Here is a 19,945-nt window from a genome sequence, read left to right as displayed (position 1 = left end):
TGGTCTGCAATGTAATAAATTTGTTTCAGCCATCAATCCCGATTTCAGTTGCCGCGAACACTTGGAAAAGCACATGTGAATCAGACTAGAGGCCACAAACACACGGTCTATTACTTTATTTAAACAACGTTAACATTCACATCGCATAGTATCTAAGGCTGGCGGCGGTAATTCGCGTAGGCTCGGTTTTGATCACAAATTCGGTGGTGCTCGTGCTTCCTGGCAATGACTGGCCCCACATTCATGGAGGTCTGCACTATGATATCCGCCAAGGACTTATAAAAGCTCAATTTCCGATTATTCGGACGATCATAAGCAATTTCAATGATCCAACGTATCGCCTCAAAGGGCGTTCTCTCCGCCGTGATCGGGGTGGGCACTTGGTACTGTACCGAGCCCATCCTAACCGATTGAATTAGCATTAGGGGCGAGGCGTTTTCCACGGCCATTTCGATGATCCGCGTGGGGCACGTTTCGATCTCAGTCCGGGCAGTGTCACTTTTGGCGTCATAATATCGCGACAATTGAATCCGCTTGATCTCGCCCATGGTATCCAGCATGAGACGATCGTAAATCTCGCGTTTGCCCTTGCGCATCAACTGCCGAGTGAACCGTTCCACGATCGGCGAGTAAAAAATGGAGGCGGAGGCGGTGAAAGGAGCCGATTTGATGGGGACCGTCTTGAGGCGTTCAAACTCTTGAGAACCGCTCAACTCCTTGAGGGCGTTCTGTTGCCAGATGGGGTCTTCGAAGTGAGGAGGCCACATGGTGGCTATGGAGGGACTGAGGTGCAATAATCGACGGTATCCTGAGGGCCATCGCCTCGACTGAGATAGGAGGACATAGGCACGACCCACTGACATTTTCTTGGATCGAATAATCTCAATTCTAACTCAGTTTCTCTCCTCCATGTGTTGTTGTGCACTCTGCTGTGTTTGTTCATGGTACGACGACTTGCTGTTTGTTGTGGATACTCAGGGTTGCCAATTGGAGTATTCAAAAAACCGTTGAGGCCACTTTGCTATTATATTTCATAGCTTGCTTTTCATGGAAAGATAGAGCATACTTTTGAAACCGCCGATGAAGGAAAATGCGACGTAATTTTCAATTTATTCCCAAATCTCTGAACCTTTGATGATTCCGTTCCAGCCCTGAATGTTGATGTTTCCTTTTTCGAAGGGCTTGGAGAAGAAAAAAAACTTGGAAGGGTTTTGATCTTTGGAGGAGAGGTTAAAAAACATGGCCGGTTTGACTTTACTTGGAGAATACGGATCTGATTCTTCAGAGTCTGAAAATAGTGAGTGTGAAAATAGCCTCAAACGGCCTTTGACAGCAGCATCCTGTGCCAGCTCTGAGTTGGAGCCTGGATCCAAGATCATGAAACTACCTCTACCATCAGTACTTTTCGGTCCGTTGGAAATCCCCCAAGATGTCCAAGATGATCCCAATCTTCACCAGGGCCGCATTCGGTCATTTCCTCACGTCAAAGGCAATTGGGCCACCTACGTCTATGTTTCCGGTTTGGAAGGCACGCTGTCCGATATCGAGCTCCTTCAACACGACCTTCAAATGGTTTGTGCGGAGCTCCCAATCAAATTGGAGCAGATAGAAGATCCTCATTTGAGTCTGAGTCGAGTGGTGACGATCAAGTATGATTGGATTCAGCCTTTGATGAGCTCCTTAAAGAGATCACTCGCACCATTCCCAAGATTCAAAATCAAGTTCATGGACATCTATATCCTCTTGAACGAGGAGAAGACTCGGACATTTATTTGCTTGGGATTGGATCAATCCGATCGGATTCTCCGAGATCTCGTGTCCGTGATCGATGCTAATTTGGCCGAATTCGACCTCCCAGCTTTCTACGCTCAACCCAAATTTCATATCAGTCTTCTCTGGGCATTAGGTGATCAAACGCTGGCCTTCAAGGCCAGACTCCCAGCTTTGCGAGCCACGTTTATCAGTTGGCTCGACACATTGCCTTCAAAGGATGTGCAAGTCAGCCAACTCAAGAGCAAATCTGGGAACAAGATCTTTATGTTTCCCTTGGGAACGTCCTGATTTATCCCTCCATGGTACAGAGGAAGAAGGAAATTTCACTTATTCAGACTGGCACTTGTAATTGCAAGTCAGAAACGAAACTGTCCAGAAATACTGTTGCAGGTTGTGTTGGAGTCGCCCTTGGACTTTCCAGATTATCTGGTGACATGGAATGCTACACCTCAATTTAGAGTTGATATCGTATATGCCAGTACTCGCCACTTTTAATTGTGATGAACTAGAAACGAGTTTTTGTTACCATAATATTGGCATGAACAGTACAACAGGATATTGAAATAGAACCAAAGACCAGAAATTAAGTGGAAGATATCGTGGTATTTGTAAGAAAGAAAGTGAGCATGGAATATTTTCATAAGCGCATGAAAAATGAATAGATAAAGGCCACCTTCTTAAGTTATTCACATCAGACTTTCTTAGAGCAAAGAACGCATCGAGAAAAGCAATTCGTGGATCTGATCTGCAGTGTGAGAATGAACTGGATTGATATCATCCATGAGTGATTCGGCCATTCGCTTGATATATTCTCGAATGCCCGCCATAGAGTTGGATTCAATGTTCAACTTGAATCTGTGCGAAACCGCCAAATTGATCAGGTTCTGCAAAATCGATTGCCATTGATCCAATCTTCGTTTGACGGATTGAGTCATAATCTGGGAGGCGAGCTCGTTCCGCAGATCTAGAATGGCTTGAAGAATGCCTCCCACTTGCTTCATTTTGGCCTGAAATTCGCTTAACGACCACGATGGCTCCAGGAACGTCTCAAGATTATCCACATGATCGTGTAGCTCCACTAGCAGAAGTAGATCCTCGTTATCACCGTCAAAGGCATCGATCTTACTCAAAGTATCACTGAACATCTTCAGCTCGATGCTTATCTTGGGACTTTGCTCCATCATCTCGTCGACAAGTTCCTTCAAATCGGTCAGTTGGATCTGATCTTGAATTGCTAAGTAATCCGAGCAAATCCAATTCAGCTTTTGGGAGAGCAATTGCAATTCTCTTAGAATGTCTTCGTTCCATAGAACTCGTTTCAGTTGATCCAAAATCATACGAACATCTTGGACCAAATTTCCAATCTCGTACATGACACTAAAGTCTTTCTTTTTGAGCTTATCAGAATGAGTCTTCCTCTGATGGTCTAAGCAATTCAACATGATTCGAATATCATTCTGAATCATTGTCATGAACTCCCGAGTTTGACCTCGAGATCTGAAGTGGAAATACGCCAATGGATCGAGCTCTTCTGGCATGCTCGATTCTGATGTGTCAGCGATTCTTTCACGGATTGCTTCGTAATTGGCTAGGATCTGACCAATGAGTTCTTGTTTGGCCTTGCAAGTCGTGGCCTCAATTGAGTTCCAAGTCTGGGATTGGGACGACGAGGTCGAGGAGTTGGTCAACCACTGATGAACATTGCTATTTGGGCGGCTACTAAGATGGAAAACCATAATGATTGTTTTTATGGGACCACGATTCACGTACCTTAAGATGAAACTGAATAGGTAACTGGTTCCTACTAAATTGCAACGCCCACCTCTTATGAAATGCGTTGCTCCTAATTTAATTTAGTATTCATTTTCCCATCTCATTTGCAACAAATCACTGGAAAATGGAGGTAAAGAGAGAGAGAGAGAGTTGTAGTTGGTAGCTTTTTCTTTGCTGGGTACTTGGAATTTTAGGGGAATAAGTCAATGCATGCGTCGAAATAGATTTTAATAGGCATTGTTAAGTTAAAGAAAATGTTTGCCTTCCTTAAAGTGCTCAAAATGAGGGGTGCCGCACTACATTTTTCGTGACTTTCCTTCCCTTAACATGCCCTATATGGGTCACAGATCTATCCAAATACATTCAAACAAAAAGAAGCTGTGCCTTTAAGATTTATATATGGCTTTAGTTATTCTTGGCAAACAACTACATTTACTAGGTAGTTCATTTTTTTTTTTTAGATCTTTATTGCGAGTTTGGTTCTCTTCATTTCATTGACTATTAGAAGTTAAAACTTATAGCCCCCTTACGCTTCACGAAATATGTTTTACGTTCTTCACTTCAGAAGGCGCTTCGTCATACAGCCTCTACCAAAAAAAAGGCCGATTGTGCCAGTTCTTTTTTTTGGACTTATGTGTTTCTGTTGATGTTGGCTAATTCACGGACATGCTAATTCTATCAAAATCTTATTTATGATTAGTGCCCCGGGTCACAAAATGTCCGGAAAAGAAATTGCGTTCAAAGTAAGGTAAGAGCAGTTTATTTAGCGATCTACCGTGCCTCTTCCCGTTTTCTTTGGGCCGTGTGCCGTTGCAAATAAGGGGCCGTTATTAGGATATGCTCATGGAGTTTGTTGTTGACCCTTTGGCACGCCAGCGCCCCCTTTTGAGTTATGTAGTGATGTGTCAAGGTTTTGGCTGTGGCATGAGTCAATTACAATAGTGTTGAAATCAGCGGAGCAGTCCTATGAGAAGACAATAGGATAGTGCTAGAATTGATTAAAAAGATCAAATTTGAAGCTCTTTTTGACCCAAAAGTTCAACTATTGGTGGAAAAAGGGGTGTCATTTTTACGTTCGACACATCACTTCATATCAGGAAGATGGCGCTTGGGTGCAAGGGGGTTCAAAAAACCAAACAAACTGTTCTTGGGATTGTATCCTATGAGGGCTTTCAAGTTGGTGGTATCAATTTCCGAAGGTATCGCCATCTACTGCTCAAAGTGCTGGTGTCTAGAAAAGTGGCTTGAGTAAGATTACAAAGTAGGCATCATTTTGAACAAATTTGGTATTTCATTTACAGTGTGATTAATGAATGACTAAGCTAACATATATTTTCACTTTTTTAAGTATTAGACCTTTGCCATTGATGCATTTAACAAATTAGTGGATATTTTCTGGGATTTAAGTATTATTTCAGACATGAGGGTCCACAGGGGGATCTAACCTATGGAAAAGAGGAAGGGTAAGATTGGTGTCTTCCTCAGCCCGCTCTTCCAATTGAACAAAACTCCTGAACACTTGATTGCCTCTCCTTAACATCTGAGAGCAAAACATAACAGTGATTATTCAGTCCTGGCTTTGGTGGCTTGCACTCTTGGTTGCATTTCTCACTCATCTGCTTTCTGGACATAGCTTGTCCAAGGAGACCGTCTTTTCTCTAGCCACAGACTTCTAGAGAGGTGGACTGCAAGTAGAAATGAAAGTGTGGCATCTCCTGAACCATTCAATCTATAGGGCTTGTCAAGTGAACGTGTTCATGAACAACTGACGATATTCCATGAAATGAAATCAAAGACAACATGTCCAGCCAAATTGCATTGTGCATGCATTGAATTTTGACATTTATTTCATTTTGCCTGCTTGTCTAAGCAAATAGGATTGTGGTATTGAGCCAATGTGATAGTGCATTCACCCAGTAACATCAAACATGTTCACTTTGTGTTGGGTTTTGTATTACAATTCACTCAAAATCATTTGATTGTTGAACATTCAATGGGCAGATGGTGCAAGGTGACTGTGATGTTTGTCTTAGTTCTCCCTCCCCAAAATGCCCAAAATCAGGGTGCTGGACCAACATTTTTCTTTGAATTTCCTTCACTTGACATGCCCTATTGATAATTAACCCTAAGCAGGATCATAATGTCTAGTTCAATAGGTGTACTTAGCCAAAATTGAGCGATGCTTGAGCTACTCAGGAGATATGATTAAAGTTATGTACTCATCACATCAAATGTGAAAATTCAGCCTGCCCTATATCAGCCATTTGTTATGAACACTTCATGACTGACTTTATTTCTGACAAGTATGGCTTTTATATAATGACTACTATACATGGAAGTTTTTGACCTCATAACTTTGAAACATAGCTTTACAACCAGCCATTTAACAAGTAGAATATAAAAAATGACATATCTCCTAATTGCAAAGGACCAAGTGTCTTATCATTTTACTTTTTCCCAAAAGTGGTGAAGAGTGTTAATGATCAAGAGCAGGCCAATTTGGGAGAAAAAAACCATTCACAGTCCATGCTTGTAGAAGTTCTTTGTACATTGTACAGTACCTTATGCTTAGTCTGACCTATTTGGACATTTAGGTAAGCACTGGTACCATAGAAGAAGTAACATAGAAGAGTAGAAATTGAGTTTGTTGCGTTTTTTTTTACTGCAGCTGAATCGGTAATCAGTGGACAGTGCAACTCTATCTGATGGAAAGCAGCGCCTCTACAATCAGAAACTATACCCTAGCAGCCGGTCAGCTGACATTCATTCGCTTGGAAAACTAGTCCGCCTGGCTAGCTCTCATCGTACTCTCTAGGACCTGCTTCCTCTATGCTGGTACTAGCAAACAAACTTGCCTGCCAATGCCAGTGATGCAAAATTGGTGCTTCAAGCTGGTTTTAACGAAGCTGACCTTTCCTCAAATGGCAATATGAAACAAGGGCCAGCTTCTCAAAAACGTGCTTGAAGCCCCAAACTTGCATCACTAAATCCGCCAATTTCAACAAAATTACCGTTTATGTGACATTTTCTCCAATACAAAATCATTCTGGGGTGGATAAATGAGCCTCAGAAAAATGATGCTTCATGTCATTCTAACTAATTTGTAAAACTTTGTTTTGAGAGTGTCTTTTCTCAATAATTTGAGCACTTTCTGAAATTTTCCAATTGCAGAACATTTCCTTCATCTTTCCCACATCAAACTGATCTTGAAATTACTTTTTAGATTCATTAGTGACTAATCAAAACCTACACTCCCATTACACTCAGACTTAGCTCTAACTCAGAGCAGCACCTTATTTGTTTATCAGGCGTGTCTGGCAACAAAAATCAGTTGAATACATGTGAATAATGTTAAGTTGCTAATTTTGTGCTTGAGATAAATTAAAATATTTTTTTAGCGATGGCTGTGGTGAAAAAAATGAAAAGCTATGCCAAAAGCTGACCTCAACAATTTAAGAATCTGCTTGAATTTGCCCTTCGTATTTTTGATAGGCTTGCAACCTCTGTAAAAGTCTAACTGTCAATGTACATAGGGGGTAATGGACAGACCATATAATGACATTTTTTTATCTTATGGTATATCATGTTGAAATCATCAAGGGCACCGATCAACAAGCAAGGCTCTTACAAATGTGAAGGTAATGAAGTTATTAAATGTCCCATGACTATTTTAATCCAAGTCCATTACAAGTCCGCAATTACCCCTAAGCATGACTGCTCTGCTAAATGTATATACTATGCTCTGTCAATATATTACAGTGGGTGCTATTAAAAATACGAGGTCCAATCAACTGTTTCTTCCAAAAGGTGTCTCAAAATGCTTAAAATTATCAGTTTGCTTTAGTGTGTCCATCTTATTAAAAGCATAGGTACTAATGTTTGCAATGTTAAAAGAATATGATTTTAATTTGTGGTGCCATGAAGTTCTTTCCTTTGCCCCCCAAAATGTCAAGTTTGGATTCAAATTATGACATCACCCAGATGGGTTCAAAATTTTGCAACCTCGGGTTTTATGAAAATTTTGACTTTAGTTTGATATGTTGCAATTCAGGCACTACAACTATGGGGACGTTAGGCAAGCTCTAGCAGGCTCCTTTGTTGGCTGGTACCAGTGTCAGCCATGCAAGTTCGGGGCTTCAAACACGTTTTTTAGAAGCTGACCCTTCTTTCTCATTGCTATATCAGGAAAGGTCAGCTTCGTTAAAACCAGTTTGAAACGCCAATTTTGCATCACTGGCATTGGCTGGCAAGTTTGTTTGCTGGTACTAGAGGGCTAGTAGCTGGTACCAGCGCTTGCCTAAATATCCGAATGTCCAAAAACATACAATATCTGTTTTTCAGAGGTCCAGTCCACCAAATCCTGCCATTTGTATGGCAAATATCCGCCGGGTTGCATCTTTTCTGAAGTCAAAATTCCGCCGAATCCCTTTGTTTTTAAGGCCCATTCCGCCAACCCCCCCCAGAGAATATTTTCGAAACACCAAGTTTCTGATCCGAAATCTGACCATTTTCTAATTTCCCTGTCCCACATTGGCGGGAAATTGGAAAATGGTCAGATTTTGGCGGAAAACTATGGCGGTTTCAACATTTTTTGGCAGCTTCTCTGTCAAAACATCTGGCACCCCTGGACTCGGACGACTGACCACTCAGCTGGTAAAACAGTACACTGGATGGTCTCCAGGGAATTGATCACAAAGTAGTTTATTGTGCTATTTAGCCATCTGAGTGGTTGGTCGTCCGACATCCTGTATCTAGAAATCTATGTCTAGGCATAGATACGCAAGGTTGATAATACTTCATCAATTTCGACTGATCCGATTGGCTGCCAAATGCCAACAAAAATAGACGTTCCAACAAGAAGTAAGTTAAGGCTAGCTAGTAGCTACGGGACTGTATTGATAGAGCATCCGCTTTCTAATAGGCGAATCCTGGTTCGAATCCAGGCTAGCTGAAAGTAATCTTCTTTGCTGTATTTTAATTACAACATAGGTTGCTGCCTTAACAGCTTAAATGGGCGAACCTGCGATCATTTCCAAGGGTGAGGTAATAATGAATGTTGCACGTTGGGGGTGTGACAACGGAGCGGAAATATCCCTAAGTTGGGACACCCATCATCAGATGGCAAGCCGAGCGAGACAGCTATCCTCCGACTCCAAACAAAAAAAAACGGGAGTCAGTCACTTCTAAAAAGAGCTCACACAGTTGCATTGCATAATGGGGTAAAGCTTTGAATGTTTATGACAAATTTGATCCACCATGGATTTAACCAACTCATTCCACAGGGTTAAGAGTAGCTGGATTCTTCGTTGATCAGCTTACCCCTCTCGTCTCACCAGAGAGACGACCGCCACATTGGTTCAAAATCCTTTTTAAAGTACAACAGAAATATCCCAACAAATCTTGTTAACTTTTAGCCATATGAGCGCCAAATTTGAGCCAGAATTCAATAGATCAATCATGTCAAAATTACTTCTTGTGGTTTTTGCAAGGAAGAAGACTGTTAAGATGAATTTGCGCATTTCTCTCAATACTTGAAAAGGTTTTTTGACCACCGTGGTGAGACGGGTGAGACGAGAGGAGAGGAGACAATCGTGTCCAAGAAACCAGCTAGTATCTTTTGTCATTCGAATTGCATTAGTGTGATATTTCTGGTTAAAATGTAGTTGTCACACTGATCTTTTGCATGCTGCCAGTATATCAAGTTGGACTAAAGCACTTCAAAAAAGAACGTGTAACCATATTGAACAAATTACATTGTAAAGTATAAAGGGACTTGTTTCTGGATAGACCCAGAAAGTTCACGTGTGTTAATGATAATCTGAATAATCTAGTGAGATATTTAGCAATCTAGTCTTATGAAATAATGGGTTCAGAAAGAATTTAGAAAGTAACAAAAAATTAGCAACAATCGTAAATGCAATATCCATGAATCAGCAAAAAATTTGACAGTGTCCTTGAAGACAATATTCAATGATGCTTGTCATGATAGTACTCTTTCTTACACAGCGCATCAATTCAAATTATGTTTGGTAACTTTTTTGTTCTTCTAATTGTTTACACTTTTGAAGTGGAGCTCTCTGAATCCAGGGTCCCTAGCCTGACCGATCAGCCAGCCTTTGCTTTTTCGGCATGTTTCCAAGAAGGTTACCCCTATCATTAAAAAGGAGGGGCCCTAAGATGGAGCCCTGGGGAACACCCGACTTGACATCATGTATGTCACTAAGGGATCCCTCAACCTTAACCAATTGCTTCCTACCAGAAATGAAAGTTCTTAACAAATTGAGAACCTTGCCTTGGATCCCGATCTCATGGAGCCTGTTAACTAAAAGACCATGATCCACTTTGTCAAAGACCCTGTCAAAATCAGTATTGACAACATCAACTGACTCGTGTCTCTAGTTCCTCGATAATCTGTTCTATATGTTCAATCAGTTGGGTAACCGTGCCAAAATGCGCTCGGAACCCATACTGACTAGATTCAAATTGCTCTGGAGCCTTTTTGCTAGTTTGCAACTATTTTTGAACAAATCATTCCTCAACTTCGGATTATTTGCAACATCATTCTGCAACTGATCATTCTCAAAGTAGGCCTTAATTCTACCTTTAATAGACTATAAATTTCGTCGAAAGCTAGTCCCATCTATAGATTCAAATTGCTCTGGAGCCTTTTTGCTAGTTTGCAACTATTTTTGAACAAATCATTCATCAACTTCGGATTATTTGCAACACATTCAAGGATTTCAGGAAATGGGCAAACTTCCTTATAGACTAAAGTCGTCTCATCAAAGCCTACATTCATGGACGATTTCGGGCTTAGAATTGAAAGCCAGACTTCATCTTGCCTGTCTTAGACTAGAGTACGCTTTTGGGCAATGGTCGGCTCTATCTCAAAAAGATGATCTAACAGATTACTAGGCATCGCAAGGACGTACTGGGTCAGATCAGCGTCATTAAAATGACCAAGTCCAGAACACTAATTGCTCTGGTGGCTTCACCAACATACTGGGAGAGATTGCACCAGATTGCATATTCCTCCAACTTCTCAAACATCTGAGACGTCCATTTCGCAGATTTACAATAATTGGGAAACAATAGCGTAAAGAATAATTTAGCGACAAAGTGGCGCTCTCCGGAAAACGAAAATGAAAAATATAGAGAGGGAATTTTTTTCCACACTTACTAAAGAATTGGAATTATTGAACACCAAATGCAAAGTATTATTCTTGGAACAGTGGTAATTGGATGGGATTGGTGGTTTGGTGGATTGCTTAATTATTAGATTGCCTCTCAAAACAGACGGAATGATTTTGCAACATAGGTTGCGTGCAAGTATATTTACATAATTCCGATTCTATGCCTTTGTTCTCCACTCTTTTTCCACGTCAGTTTCATTCTAGTACTGTACGTCTTACCATAGACTATCTACCGTCTTACCGTAAAGACCTCCTTCCAAATACAACGTTATGTTTATTCTGTCTTGCGATTATTCTGACAGAATCCTGAGATAAATTTCAAAACACGTCCATTCTCATACCAAGGTAAGCAAGGTAGATTTATAGATATTTCATTTGTGTTGGACTTGATGAAGGTGTAGAATGTTTGCCAATGGTTTCAGATCCTTGAACCAAACTTCATAAAATATGGTTTCGTTTTACAAATGGCATCAAAAACATCGGACATGAGAACATCCGGCAATTAAAAAGATTAAACATGCCAATGCAGTCGGTCCAAGCCAATTAATGAGACTGATGAAAATCACAGAATACGTTTATCATGCCGAATTGACCAGCATTTGACTAACATGCCCAATCGAAGAAATGTGCTAATCAGTACGGAAATAAATGGACTAGAATATTATTAACAAGTATTCTTGAAGAAGCCATGTTTGGACGAACAGAACTTCATGTGCTAATTTTGAGCATGAACTTTAAGATTAGTAGATCAAACCGTTCGGGTCTCTTCACGTTTTCCTTTTTAACCTGAATTGCCTAACCGACAAATTGGTTTTACCTGACTACTAATTGCAATGTGAACCTTTTTTATGCCTGTCCTTGATTCCAAGGCCGATTAGACCAATGTTGGAAGGTTGAGCACGAAAGTTGCATTTGGGGTTGGGACTTGAAGGAACACATCAAGACACAGGTACAAACTGAGCATATAGAACCAAGTCAGGCAACTCATTTACCTCGGCAATTTCATTAATTTACTCTTTTTGGCAAGTTTATGTTTGTATTAATTTCTAAAAAAAACCAAATGTCAGTTCCTCAATTTGATTTTTTTCAGAGACAATCATGGAATAAACGAAACTTTAGGAGTCATTGGGGCTGTTAATGATTTTCATGGTCTGATTAAAATGTGGCGGATGTGGATTTGGGCTTTGTCTGTTGTACCTGAAAAAATCCTGCAATTTCTCACCATTATTGACCACTGATCATGGCTAATAGCACACTTCAATATCCTAACTGGTAGGATTAAAAAAAAAAAATATTCTATCCAATGGCCAAAGCTAGACTTTTCTGTCTTAACCACGTGGTCACCTTGCTCTCAAGAACGAACTCAAGTCTCAAACCTGAACTCAAGGGCGAGGTTGGTGGCTGCGTTGTGAAAAGTAAACAAACTTGCTCAGCTCCGTCACTAAAACTCCTCGATAATCAGACGCTGTTTCAATTTTGTGTGAGGGATGTCGGACATAAAGCGTGGAATATTTTCCGGAAGAGATCAAAGCCTTTTGACCGCCTTACTGGCGAAGTTTGATCCTAACCACACCATCATTGATTCTCCCAAAAGAGATTCAGAAACCAACGCGAGAAAAGCTCAACTGTGGATGAGAGTTCTACATGGATTCAATTTGAAGTCTGACTTGGAGGAGCCAGTTTCTCAAAAGCAATTGCGTAAACTCTATGGCAACCTGAAGTACGAGCATCGGCAAAGACAAAAAAATAAGGAAGGGCCCAGAGGAGCACGGATGAAGTCTGAAGGCTCTGACATTTGGGATGTATCGTACTCACCAAGATCTGATTTGATGGATGATGCAAACGAAGACACACAAGAGGTTAACAATAAATGTAAATCGTTTGATTTGCATCTCACTACTTTGGATCCTCTTGAAACAAACATTAGTGACGTATATTACGAACCAAATGCGGAAGAAGAGACAATCGTCAGTTTTGATGCGGATAGTCCGACTACATTTCGAGGTAAAACGATCGATATATTTAATCATAATTAGAAATACTTTTGTTTCAAATGTTCTAAAGAATATTGAAACACACAAGAGCATTACAAAAAACAAAACTCCCAAAGTGAGGTCATTTTGACGACAGTCCGGTCAAAATCCGAATTATAGATTCAAATTGTATTCTTGAAATTTCACCAATAGTTGTAGAAGGCGAAAATTGAAGTAACATATTTTCTTAATTTGTTTCATTTAGATGCTTTGGGCTCTCTATTTATCATTTGATTTACGTCGAGTCCATTGCAAAGTTTGGAGTCATGTAGTTTCCTGATTAGTCAGAAAACAGTATTATACACCTATAGCACTTCCCTTAATTATCCGTAGAATGTTCAAGATCTCGAATGGAAACTAGAGATCCAGTCCCAACCGTTCAAATTTTTCAAGGATCAAGCTCTACTTCAAAGACCAAGGTTGGCCCGAAGTCAATGCCTGAAGATGCGGAAATCATGATGGCACACCAACAAACCGAAGAGGCTCGAAAAGCCGAAAAACATGCAGAAGAGATGAAACTGTTGCGGGCTCAAGTGGAGGCGACAAACATGTGGAGGGATGCCGCTATTTCTATTTGTGGTATTGGAAAGGCCATTGAAACGTTCCTTTCCTCAAAATCTTAGTCGACTTACATCCGTGTGTCTGTGATATTATGCTTAGGCATTGTTACCATTTCATAAACATATATCTTCATTCGTTGCTTCCAGGTGCCGAAATGTTCTTACGCAGGCCTTTAATAAATACTATTGTTGATCGTAGCAAAGTTCGGCTTCACTTTCAGTCCTTCATTGTGAACTGACCCTGACAACTTAATTTGATAAGCAACATAAAACGAACGGGTTTCAACTAGAGACCCTTTAGTCCCTAGTTTCAACGAATAATCTAGAAAATTTCTTTTTAAATTGGCTCACAACCGTTGTTAGGTACCAATACGGTAAAATTGTATATTGTATAGACCACTGAAAAACACAGTGTGTACGATAGAGTATAGGCTGAAGGGAAGAGAAAAAATGACAATTGTAAAAATAAAGAACCTCGTTACTGATAGGCATTTTGGTCACAAATGAGAAGGAAAAAGGATGGATATACAAAGTAAAAGAGGAAAGCATACTGACATCAAATCAATGATGGCACAATAGAAATTACACGTCCAAAACAAATATAAGGAACAAAAGAGGAAGTACCCATAAGGCCCAATCAGCCCTTTATTTGGTAGAGGCTGAATCACAAAGTGCCCTCTGAAGTACAGAACGTGAACCATATTTCGTGCAGCGTAAGGGGGCTATACAAAACATCTCCCTCACACAGGGGTTTGGGAGTCAAGCCAGAGATTCACGGGTCCATCCGGGTACATGAGACCATACGGGCTTCACGGACCAACCAAACACGCTTCCGGGGTTACGGGTCATCCGAGGTTATGGGCCATGAGAGGTTAAGGACCATCTGGGGGTTACGCGCCATCTGGGGGCTACGGGGCAAGTCCATCCAGGGGCATGCGCTCAATCAAAACAGAACACCTTTCAAGGGATTCTTCCGCGTTGTGCCTTACTTGCAGCTCATTCCTGTCATTCGGCTTGTGCCGAAAAACGCTCGTTCAGACAACCAAGGCTTACGAGAAGTATTCCTGTCCTAAATATTCGGCATGCCAACGTGATTTTCAATCCTTCCTTCCGAATATTTGGGCATCGAGAATGTTAAGAACTACTCAATCAATGTCTTGGCACCTGACCGACATTGTCCCGTCATCTAATGAGTTTCGTACCTAGACGATAAAGGAAAAAGTTTTGGCTTACAGCTAAATTATGCTTGTTTTATCTACAGTCTTAGTGAATCTTCTTTTGTGTAGTTGAAGTGTGTCAAAACCATCATGATACTAAGGTATCGATGAGCCACTGCACTGTCAATTCTTGGATAAATACAGTGTGCGGTAACCAAACCCGGAAAATTTTTAGGAAACTGATCGAGCGATTACGACATAAAAGTACTAGCAATTAATTGGCTTTCATTTGAGTCATTCGCAGTAGCTCTAGACTTCTTGATCATCAACTTGGAGGAAAACGGCAACGTGTGACGGATTTGCTCTTTCCTCCTAACGCTGTTGGTTACAAGTGTGCCTCAGGGCGGGCATAAGCTTTGACGTAAGGCCAGTTACTTGACTCCGAGTGGCAGGGCTCGTTACTTGGATGCAAGTCTAAGATCATCCAGATTTTGTGCCAGGGAACTCTGCCCCACTTTTAGCCAGTGTCAAAGTGGGCTCCCTGTTAACCTGAATGCTCAACGGACCATAGCGCCTTGCCATGGAGTATTTAATCTAAAAATGCTTTATAAAGATAAAGTATCTTTCATTTCATCTAGGGCTATGTTGAGAGCAAGACCTGTGTCACGCCTTGCATCTGAGTGGTTACCTGAATGATTGTCCATTTGAGGTTCAGGTGAGATAATGCACGAATGTATTTGTGAAATATTTTTCCCGGTTTTGATTCAGCACAATACATAACCTTGTAATTCATATAAGTTGCGACAAACTAAAAGAAAGTCAAGATCTGATTGGTAGCTCTTAATGAAAAGATCACACTACCTACAGACATTCCAACAACGCCTTCACTCGTAGACAGTCGTAGAAACTGGGCATCCGTTACTCCTGGGGAGTAAGTAAATCGTTTACTTCCGCATGCAATTTATTCAAGGCAAACCAGCGAAGCGGTTGATGAACATGACCATTATATCCGTGGGTTCTCCCACGAATTTCTAAAAGAATGGACTTGCGAACGGGCTTCCTGCCAAATAGGTCTGCTCTTGGTTAGAGCAACTATGGGCCACTTTCCGAAACATAGTAATACGATAAGAAACTTAGATCTCTTGCGTTTGACTGATTTTGGGCCAAAAATTGCCCAAGTTTTTGAGATCCTACGCCATGCCAATTTTGAATTTAATGAATGGTTCGGACGATACGAAGCTTTTGCTTTCGTTTACACTCCATATCTTTTAGAAGTCCGTGGTTTTGGCTACCATTTTGTCATCCGTTGCAAACAATAACTTCTAGAGTTGGGAACTAAGTGAGACAGCTTGGGAATCGTTTTTCATTTCTTTTCTCCGAGGCACAGGGCCAAACGGATAATGAGAGCATGACTTTTGGCTTTCGGTCTGAAGGCGCAATATTAATCATGTTCTTTCGGGATTAAAGCCTCTCTTCTTGTACGTAGATTTTGTATTATCCAAGGGGTCTCGGGAAAAAACACCTAAGACTGGAGACGTTCCGCCAAAAAGTCCTCGTCTATTTCTTCCAAGATCAAAGCGGGAATTTCAATTTGAAGGCCAGGAGTCATTTTTCGTTCGAGTGCTTTTAACCGATTATTGCTTGAACATTAGACTTCAGATTAGGATATTGGGTTCCCAAATTCGTCAGGGGTTATATGGCTTTGGGTGTGTTCCATTAATTTTACAATCCTGCATTTCATCAAGATAGTTAATTAAGTTGCTCAAAACACGTTGCAGTGTACATTTTAGAAATTAAAAATATTAGTGAAATAATTTGTTTGTTTTCTACAGAGGTTAGTTGCTACTTACTGAACATGTATATTAAGAAACTTACTACTTGTCAACCCTCTTTTGGACGATTGCACTTTGCTTTGAACATCATGTGCTCATTTTTGCCCAATGGTGTCCACGGGTGTCCAAAGTCTGGCGTCCAAAGTCTGGCTTCCCCAATATTCCTACATTGACACTGCCACTATAAAAGGAAGTTTTTAAGCTTGTCCATCTGACTTCATAATTTTGGATCTTTTGTTGGCAACTTTCCCCACTTTTTTTCTTCTCTAGCACCAATGCACATTCTTTATTACTTCTAACAGACTTCGTCTTCTTCTACTTTCTACAGTCTTTTTATTACATTTTTTAGAAGGTTAAAAGAAATTGTGAATGAAACCTTCTCTTGTGCCACTGTACAATCTTTTTCACTTCCAACAGGTTTCTTCCTCTCTTTCAAAAGAAAGTAACGGTAAGGGAAGGTCTCAAACCGTTCCGTTACCGATCCTTTTGCAGATAAGTAACGCCGTCGTTACTCAAGCCCTATCTTCACTTGCACTGTATTGAAAAGTAGGCCAAATGGTGATGAGTATGGCGGGTAAAAACTTGCACTAAAAGCGACCAAGCATTTAAATTATATTCAATAGAATAAGCTGCAAATATTTATAAGATATTCATTATTGAAATGCATTAACATACAAGTAGGTCTTCGAATTTCTGTTTCTTGAAGTGCACATTTGCCTTTGAGTTTGGTCCAATAACATTTTTTTTGCTTCATTTTGGGTAGTCAGGTTCTCAAGATGGGGAGCAGAATATCACTCCAATGTGACTAGATTGTTAGCTTCCTCAGGATGGGATTAAATAAGGCCATGTATTTAGGATTGATTTGACCTAAGAAGAAGCTAGTTAGTCAACACCCCGCTTGCTAATTAGATTTCGCACCAATCAATCAATGTTCAACTGTTCTTCTTGTTTGAGGGTCATTTGGAGTGGTTTTCAGGACTCGTCAAAAAACTTGTCTAACTCTCCCACTATCTTAAAAAAATGTATATATCTCTATGTTCAATAATTGTCCTAATTCCTAATGCACATTTTGTGAAAAATCAAGAAATTGCTAAAAGCTAAATTCAATGTTTTTGCCTAAACTCCGGCGGGTTACCCTGTGAGACCAGTCCAGATCATTATGAAACACCCGGTAGATAGTGCAGGCATCAACCTGCCATAGTAGAAAATTCTAGGGCACTAGAAAATTCCACTGTTTCATAGTTAGTTAGTAATGTTCATGGATGGCCCTGCAGCAGTAAAAAAGCACAAAAAAACTCATTTATACACTTCTTCCTATTCTATTCAATCGTCATCCCTCTCGATGAACCTGCCGTATTTCTGCTAGAGGCCATGCTGTTTTGAATTAGATACGTACCATAGCATATCAGAGTTGCCCCTCAAAAAATGGCGAAAATTCTCGGTTTTAGGTTATTTTTTTTATTTTTTTAATGGTTAAAATTCGTGTAAAAGATCTTTGCCCAAAAATGACTGAAATAGTTGAAAACTTAATTTAACCTAAATAAATTTCCTTTCCGACTCGTAATGATGACAAAAGGACTCAATATGTTGAAGTGGTGACGCCACAAGGCTGGGTAGTGGTTGCTCAAGGTTTGCCGTTCCTGTAGGTCTGTCTAGAGATAAAGCCATGACGGACCTGGACAGCTGTCAATTTGAGGTACAGGTGAGAGAATGGACGACCTTGTTATCTGACTAGTTTTCCCGTTCCATTGCTAAATCTTGCAATTGATATAAATTGCAAAAAACTACAAGAAAGTCAAAATATATTGAGTTACTTTTACTGCACCTATTACTAAAAAAACCTATAGGGCATGTCAAGTGAAGGAAATTCAAGAAAAAATGTGGTCCGGCTCCCTGATTTGGGTATCTGTGGGAGGGAGAACAAAGACAAACTTCACAGTCAACTCCCACTATCCGTCCATTGAATTTTCAATATTCAAGTCATTTTAAGTGAGCTGTGTTACAACCCCCCCCGAAAATGAACATGTTTGGTGTTAATCGGTGAACGCACTGTCAATTTGGCTCAATACCACAATGCTATTTGCATAGACAAATATGTAAAATGGATTAAATGTCAAAAATCAATGCATACGCAATCCAGTTTGGCTAGGCATGTTGTTTTTGATTTTACTCCATGGACTAACGTCAGTTGTTCATGAACGCGTTCACTTGACAAGCCCTATTGGGAGAGGCTAGAAAGGTTGGGAGAGACTCTACAGCATTCAGAGAAGGTACAAAAGGTATTTGATACGGTACGTTTTCAAAAGCATTCATGAGCTTTGCCCAGCCCTGGTTTTAGGTTCTATTGCAGTGACTGCAGAGACTTTACCTCCGTTTTGAGAGCACCTTCATGCCTTCAAGAATCCAGGCTAGTAAGAACAATGAAGTCCAACTCTCTTCTTTCTCAGGCTCTCTCATTGTTCAATTTGCTGCCGTCAGATATTCGTTGGGAGAATGTAGGTGTTGAACCAGTAGCAGGATTTAAGTCAGACTTGGATAAGTTTTTGACTAAAAACCCTGATCAACCCTATATTCAAGGGCTAGCCAGATCCGTCAGCTCTATTTCGTTGGTCGATCAAATATTATCTGAAAACTAAGCTAAATAAGATGAGAAAGTTTTTTCTCCTTGAACCGCTGGGAATTCCATTTCCATTAGCGGTAAGGAAGTCCACAAGAAAAAGAAAAAAAATGTTGATCATTTCAAAGTTTTGTTGTCAAAAGCTCATGTAGGTGACCAAGAGCAAGCTGAAAATTCGAATCTTATGTTTTGTTTACTACATAACTTTGACCATGTCTCCTGAAAAACAAAGGAACAAAGTTAACTTTTTGATTGGAATTAAAAGACATGATAGGCGTTGACACCACCGCCTAAGACAAAAGTTACTTTGCACATGTTAAACAGATCCAGCGGTGGACATTGCTACCCAAAAGGTTTACTTCGTTATACGTGAATTTGTTGCCAGATTGTCAAACTTTTTTGTTTGCACGAAGAGTTGCTAAATAAACTACTCGTGACACGCCGTGAACACAATCTCTTTTCCAGAGATTATGTAACCTCGTCGAGTTGTCCTGGGTCAAGTTATCCATTGAGTTGAGTTGTCCTGGGTCGAGTTGACCGCTCGGTTGAGTTGTTCTGGAACCGCTTATAATTCTTGTCTTCAAGGGGAAAAGATATCACGATAATCTGGCCACAATAGCGCTTTTCTGATGGTTTTGTTATCCCGCCATCTAAGAGTCAAGCTCTGAGTTAGATAAGTGGCAGGTTAACTCCTAGGGAGCAATTAAAACAGGGCGTTCAAAGAGGAAGGAAGCCTAAAAAGAAAGCTGGAAGTCTGTTCTCCCTTTTTTCTCCAGGCTAGCCTCCCTGAGGACCCTCATGTCTAAATCACTAAATATATGATATACAGTATACTTTTAAATATATACTTTTACAGAATACTTCAGAAAATATCACAAATTGATTAAGGCCGCGAAAGCAAGCCATTAGCAAGCATTTTTTGACTCGAACTCTTCCAACTCAGGTAAAACGTGGATGGGTGCAAAAAGCCAGTTGGGGTACTCAAACAAGGCGGGAAAACCTCCAAC

At 40.4% G+C, this 19,945-nt stretch overlaps 4 protein-coding genes across 5 annotated transcripts; 2 read left to right on the top strand and 2 right to left on the bottom strand.

Annotated features, from left to right (window-relative positions):
* Positions 1 to 3: 3 nt before the first annotated feature.
* LOC131877092 (small ribosomal subunit protein uS7m-like) lies at positions 4 to 1,218 on the bottom strand. Its single transcript, XM_059222663.1, has one exon. The coding sequence runs from the start codon at positions 861 to 863 to the stop codon at positions 153 to 155; it is 711 nt and encodes a 236-aa protein (XP_059078646.1). The 5' UTR covers positions 864 to 1,218; the 3' UTR covers positions 4 to 152.
* Positions 1,147 to 2,360, top strand: LOC131877091 (U6 snRNA phosphodiesterase 1-like). Its single transcript, XM_059222662.1, has one exon. The coding sequence runs from the start codon at positions 1,240 to 1,242 to the stop codon at positions 2,059 to 2,061; it is 822 nt and encodes a 273-aa protein (XP_059078645.1). The 5' UTR covers positions 1,147 to 1,239; the 3' UTR covers positions 2,062 to 2,360.
* Positions 2,357 to 4,588, bottom strand: LOC131877090 (uncharacterized). Of its 2 annotated transcripts, none has more exons than XM_059222660.1 (2): positions 4,322 to 4,588; positions 2,357 to 3,492 (listed from the first exon to the last, which is right to left on the bottom strand). In XM_059222660.1, exon 2 carries the CDS (start codon positions 3,309 to 3,311, stop codon positions 2,475 to 2,477), a length of 837 nt encoding a protein of 278 aa, XP_059078643.1. In that variant the 5' UTR covers positions 3,312 to 3,492; positions 4,322 to 4,588; the 3' UTR covers positions 2,357 to 2,474. The 2 variants fall into 2 exon arrangements, with proteins under 2 accessions (XP_059078643.1, XP_059078644.1); XM_059222661.1 differs by having other exon boundaries at positions 2,357 to 3,489.
* A 3,674-nt stretch (positions 4,589 to 8,262) lies between these two features.
* On the top strand, positions 8,263 to 13,535 carry LOC131892736 (uncharacterized). Its single transcript, XM_059242569.1, has 3 exons — positions 8,263 to 8,406; positions 11,830 to 12,743; positions 13,106 to 13,535. Exons 2-3 carry the CDS (start codon positions 12,227 to 12,229, stop codon positions 13,393 to 13,395), a joined length of 807 nt encoding a protein of 268 aa, XP_059098552.1. The 5' UTR covers positions 8,263 to 8,406; positions 11,830 to 12,226; the 3' UTR covers positions 13,396 to 13,535.
* The last annotated feature ends 6,410 nt before the right edge of the window (positions 13,536 to 19,945 follow it).

The sequence above is a fragment of the Tigriopus californicus genome, chromosome 2 (assembly GCF_007210705.1).
Source record: "Tigriopus californicus strain San Diego chromosome 2, Tcal_SD_v2.1, whole genome shotgun sequence".
NCBI lineage: Eukaryota > Metazoa > Arthropoda > Copepoda > Harpacticoida > Harpacticidae > Tigriopus > Tigriopus californicus.
The sequence above is the reverse complement of the archived record's forward strand: the minus strand, read 5'-3'. Positions and strand labels throughout refer to the sequence as shown.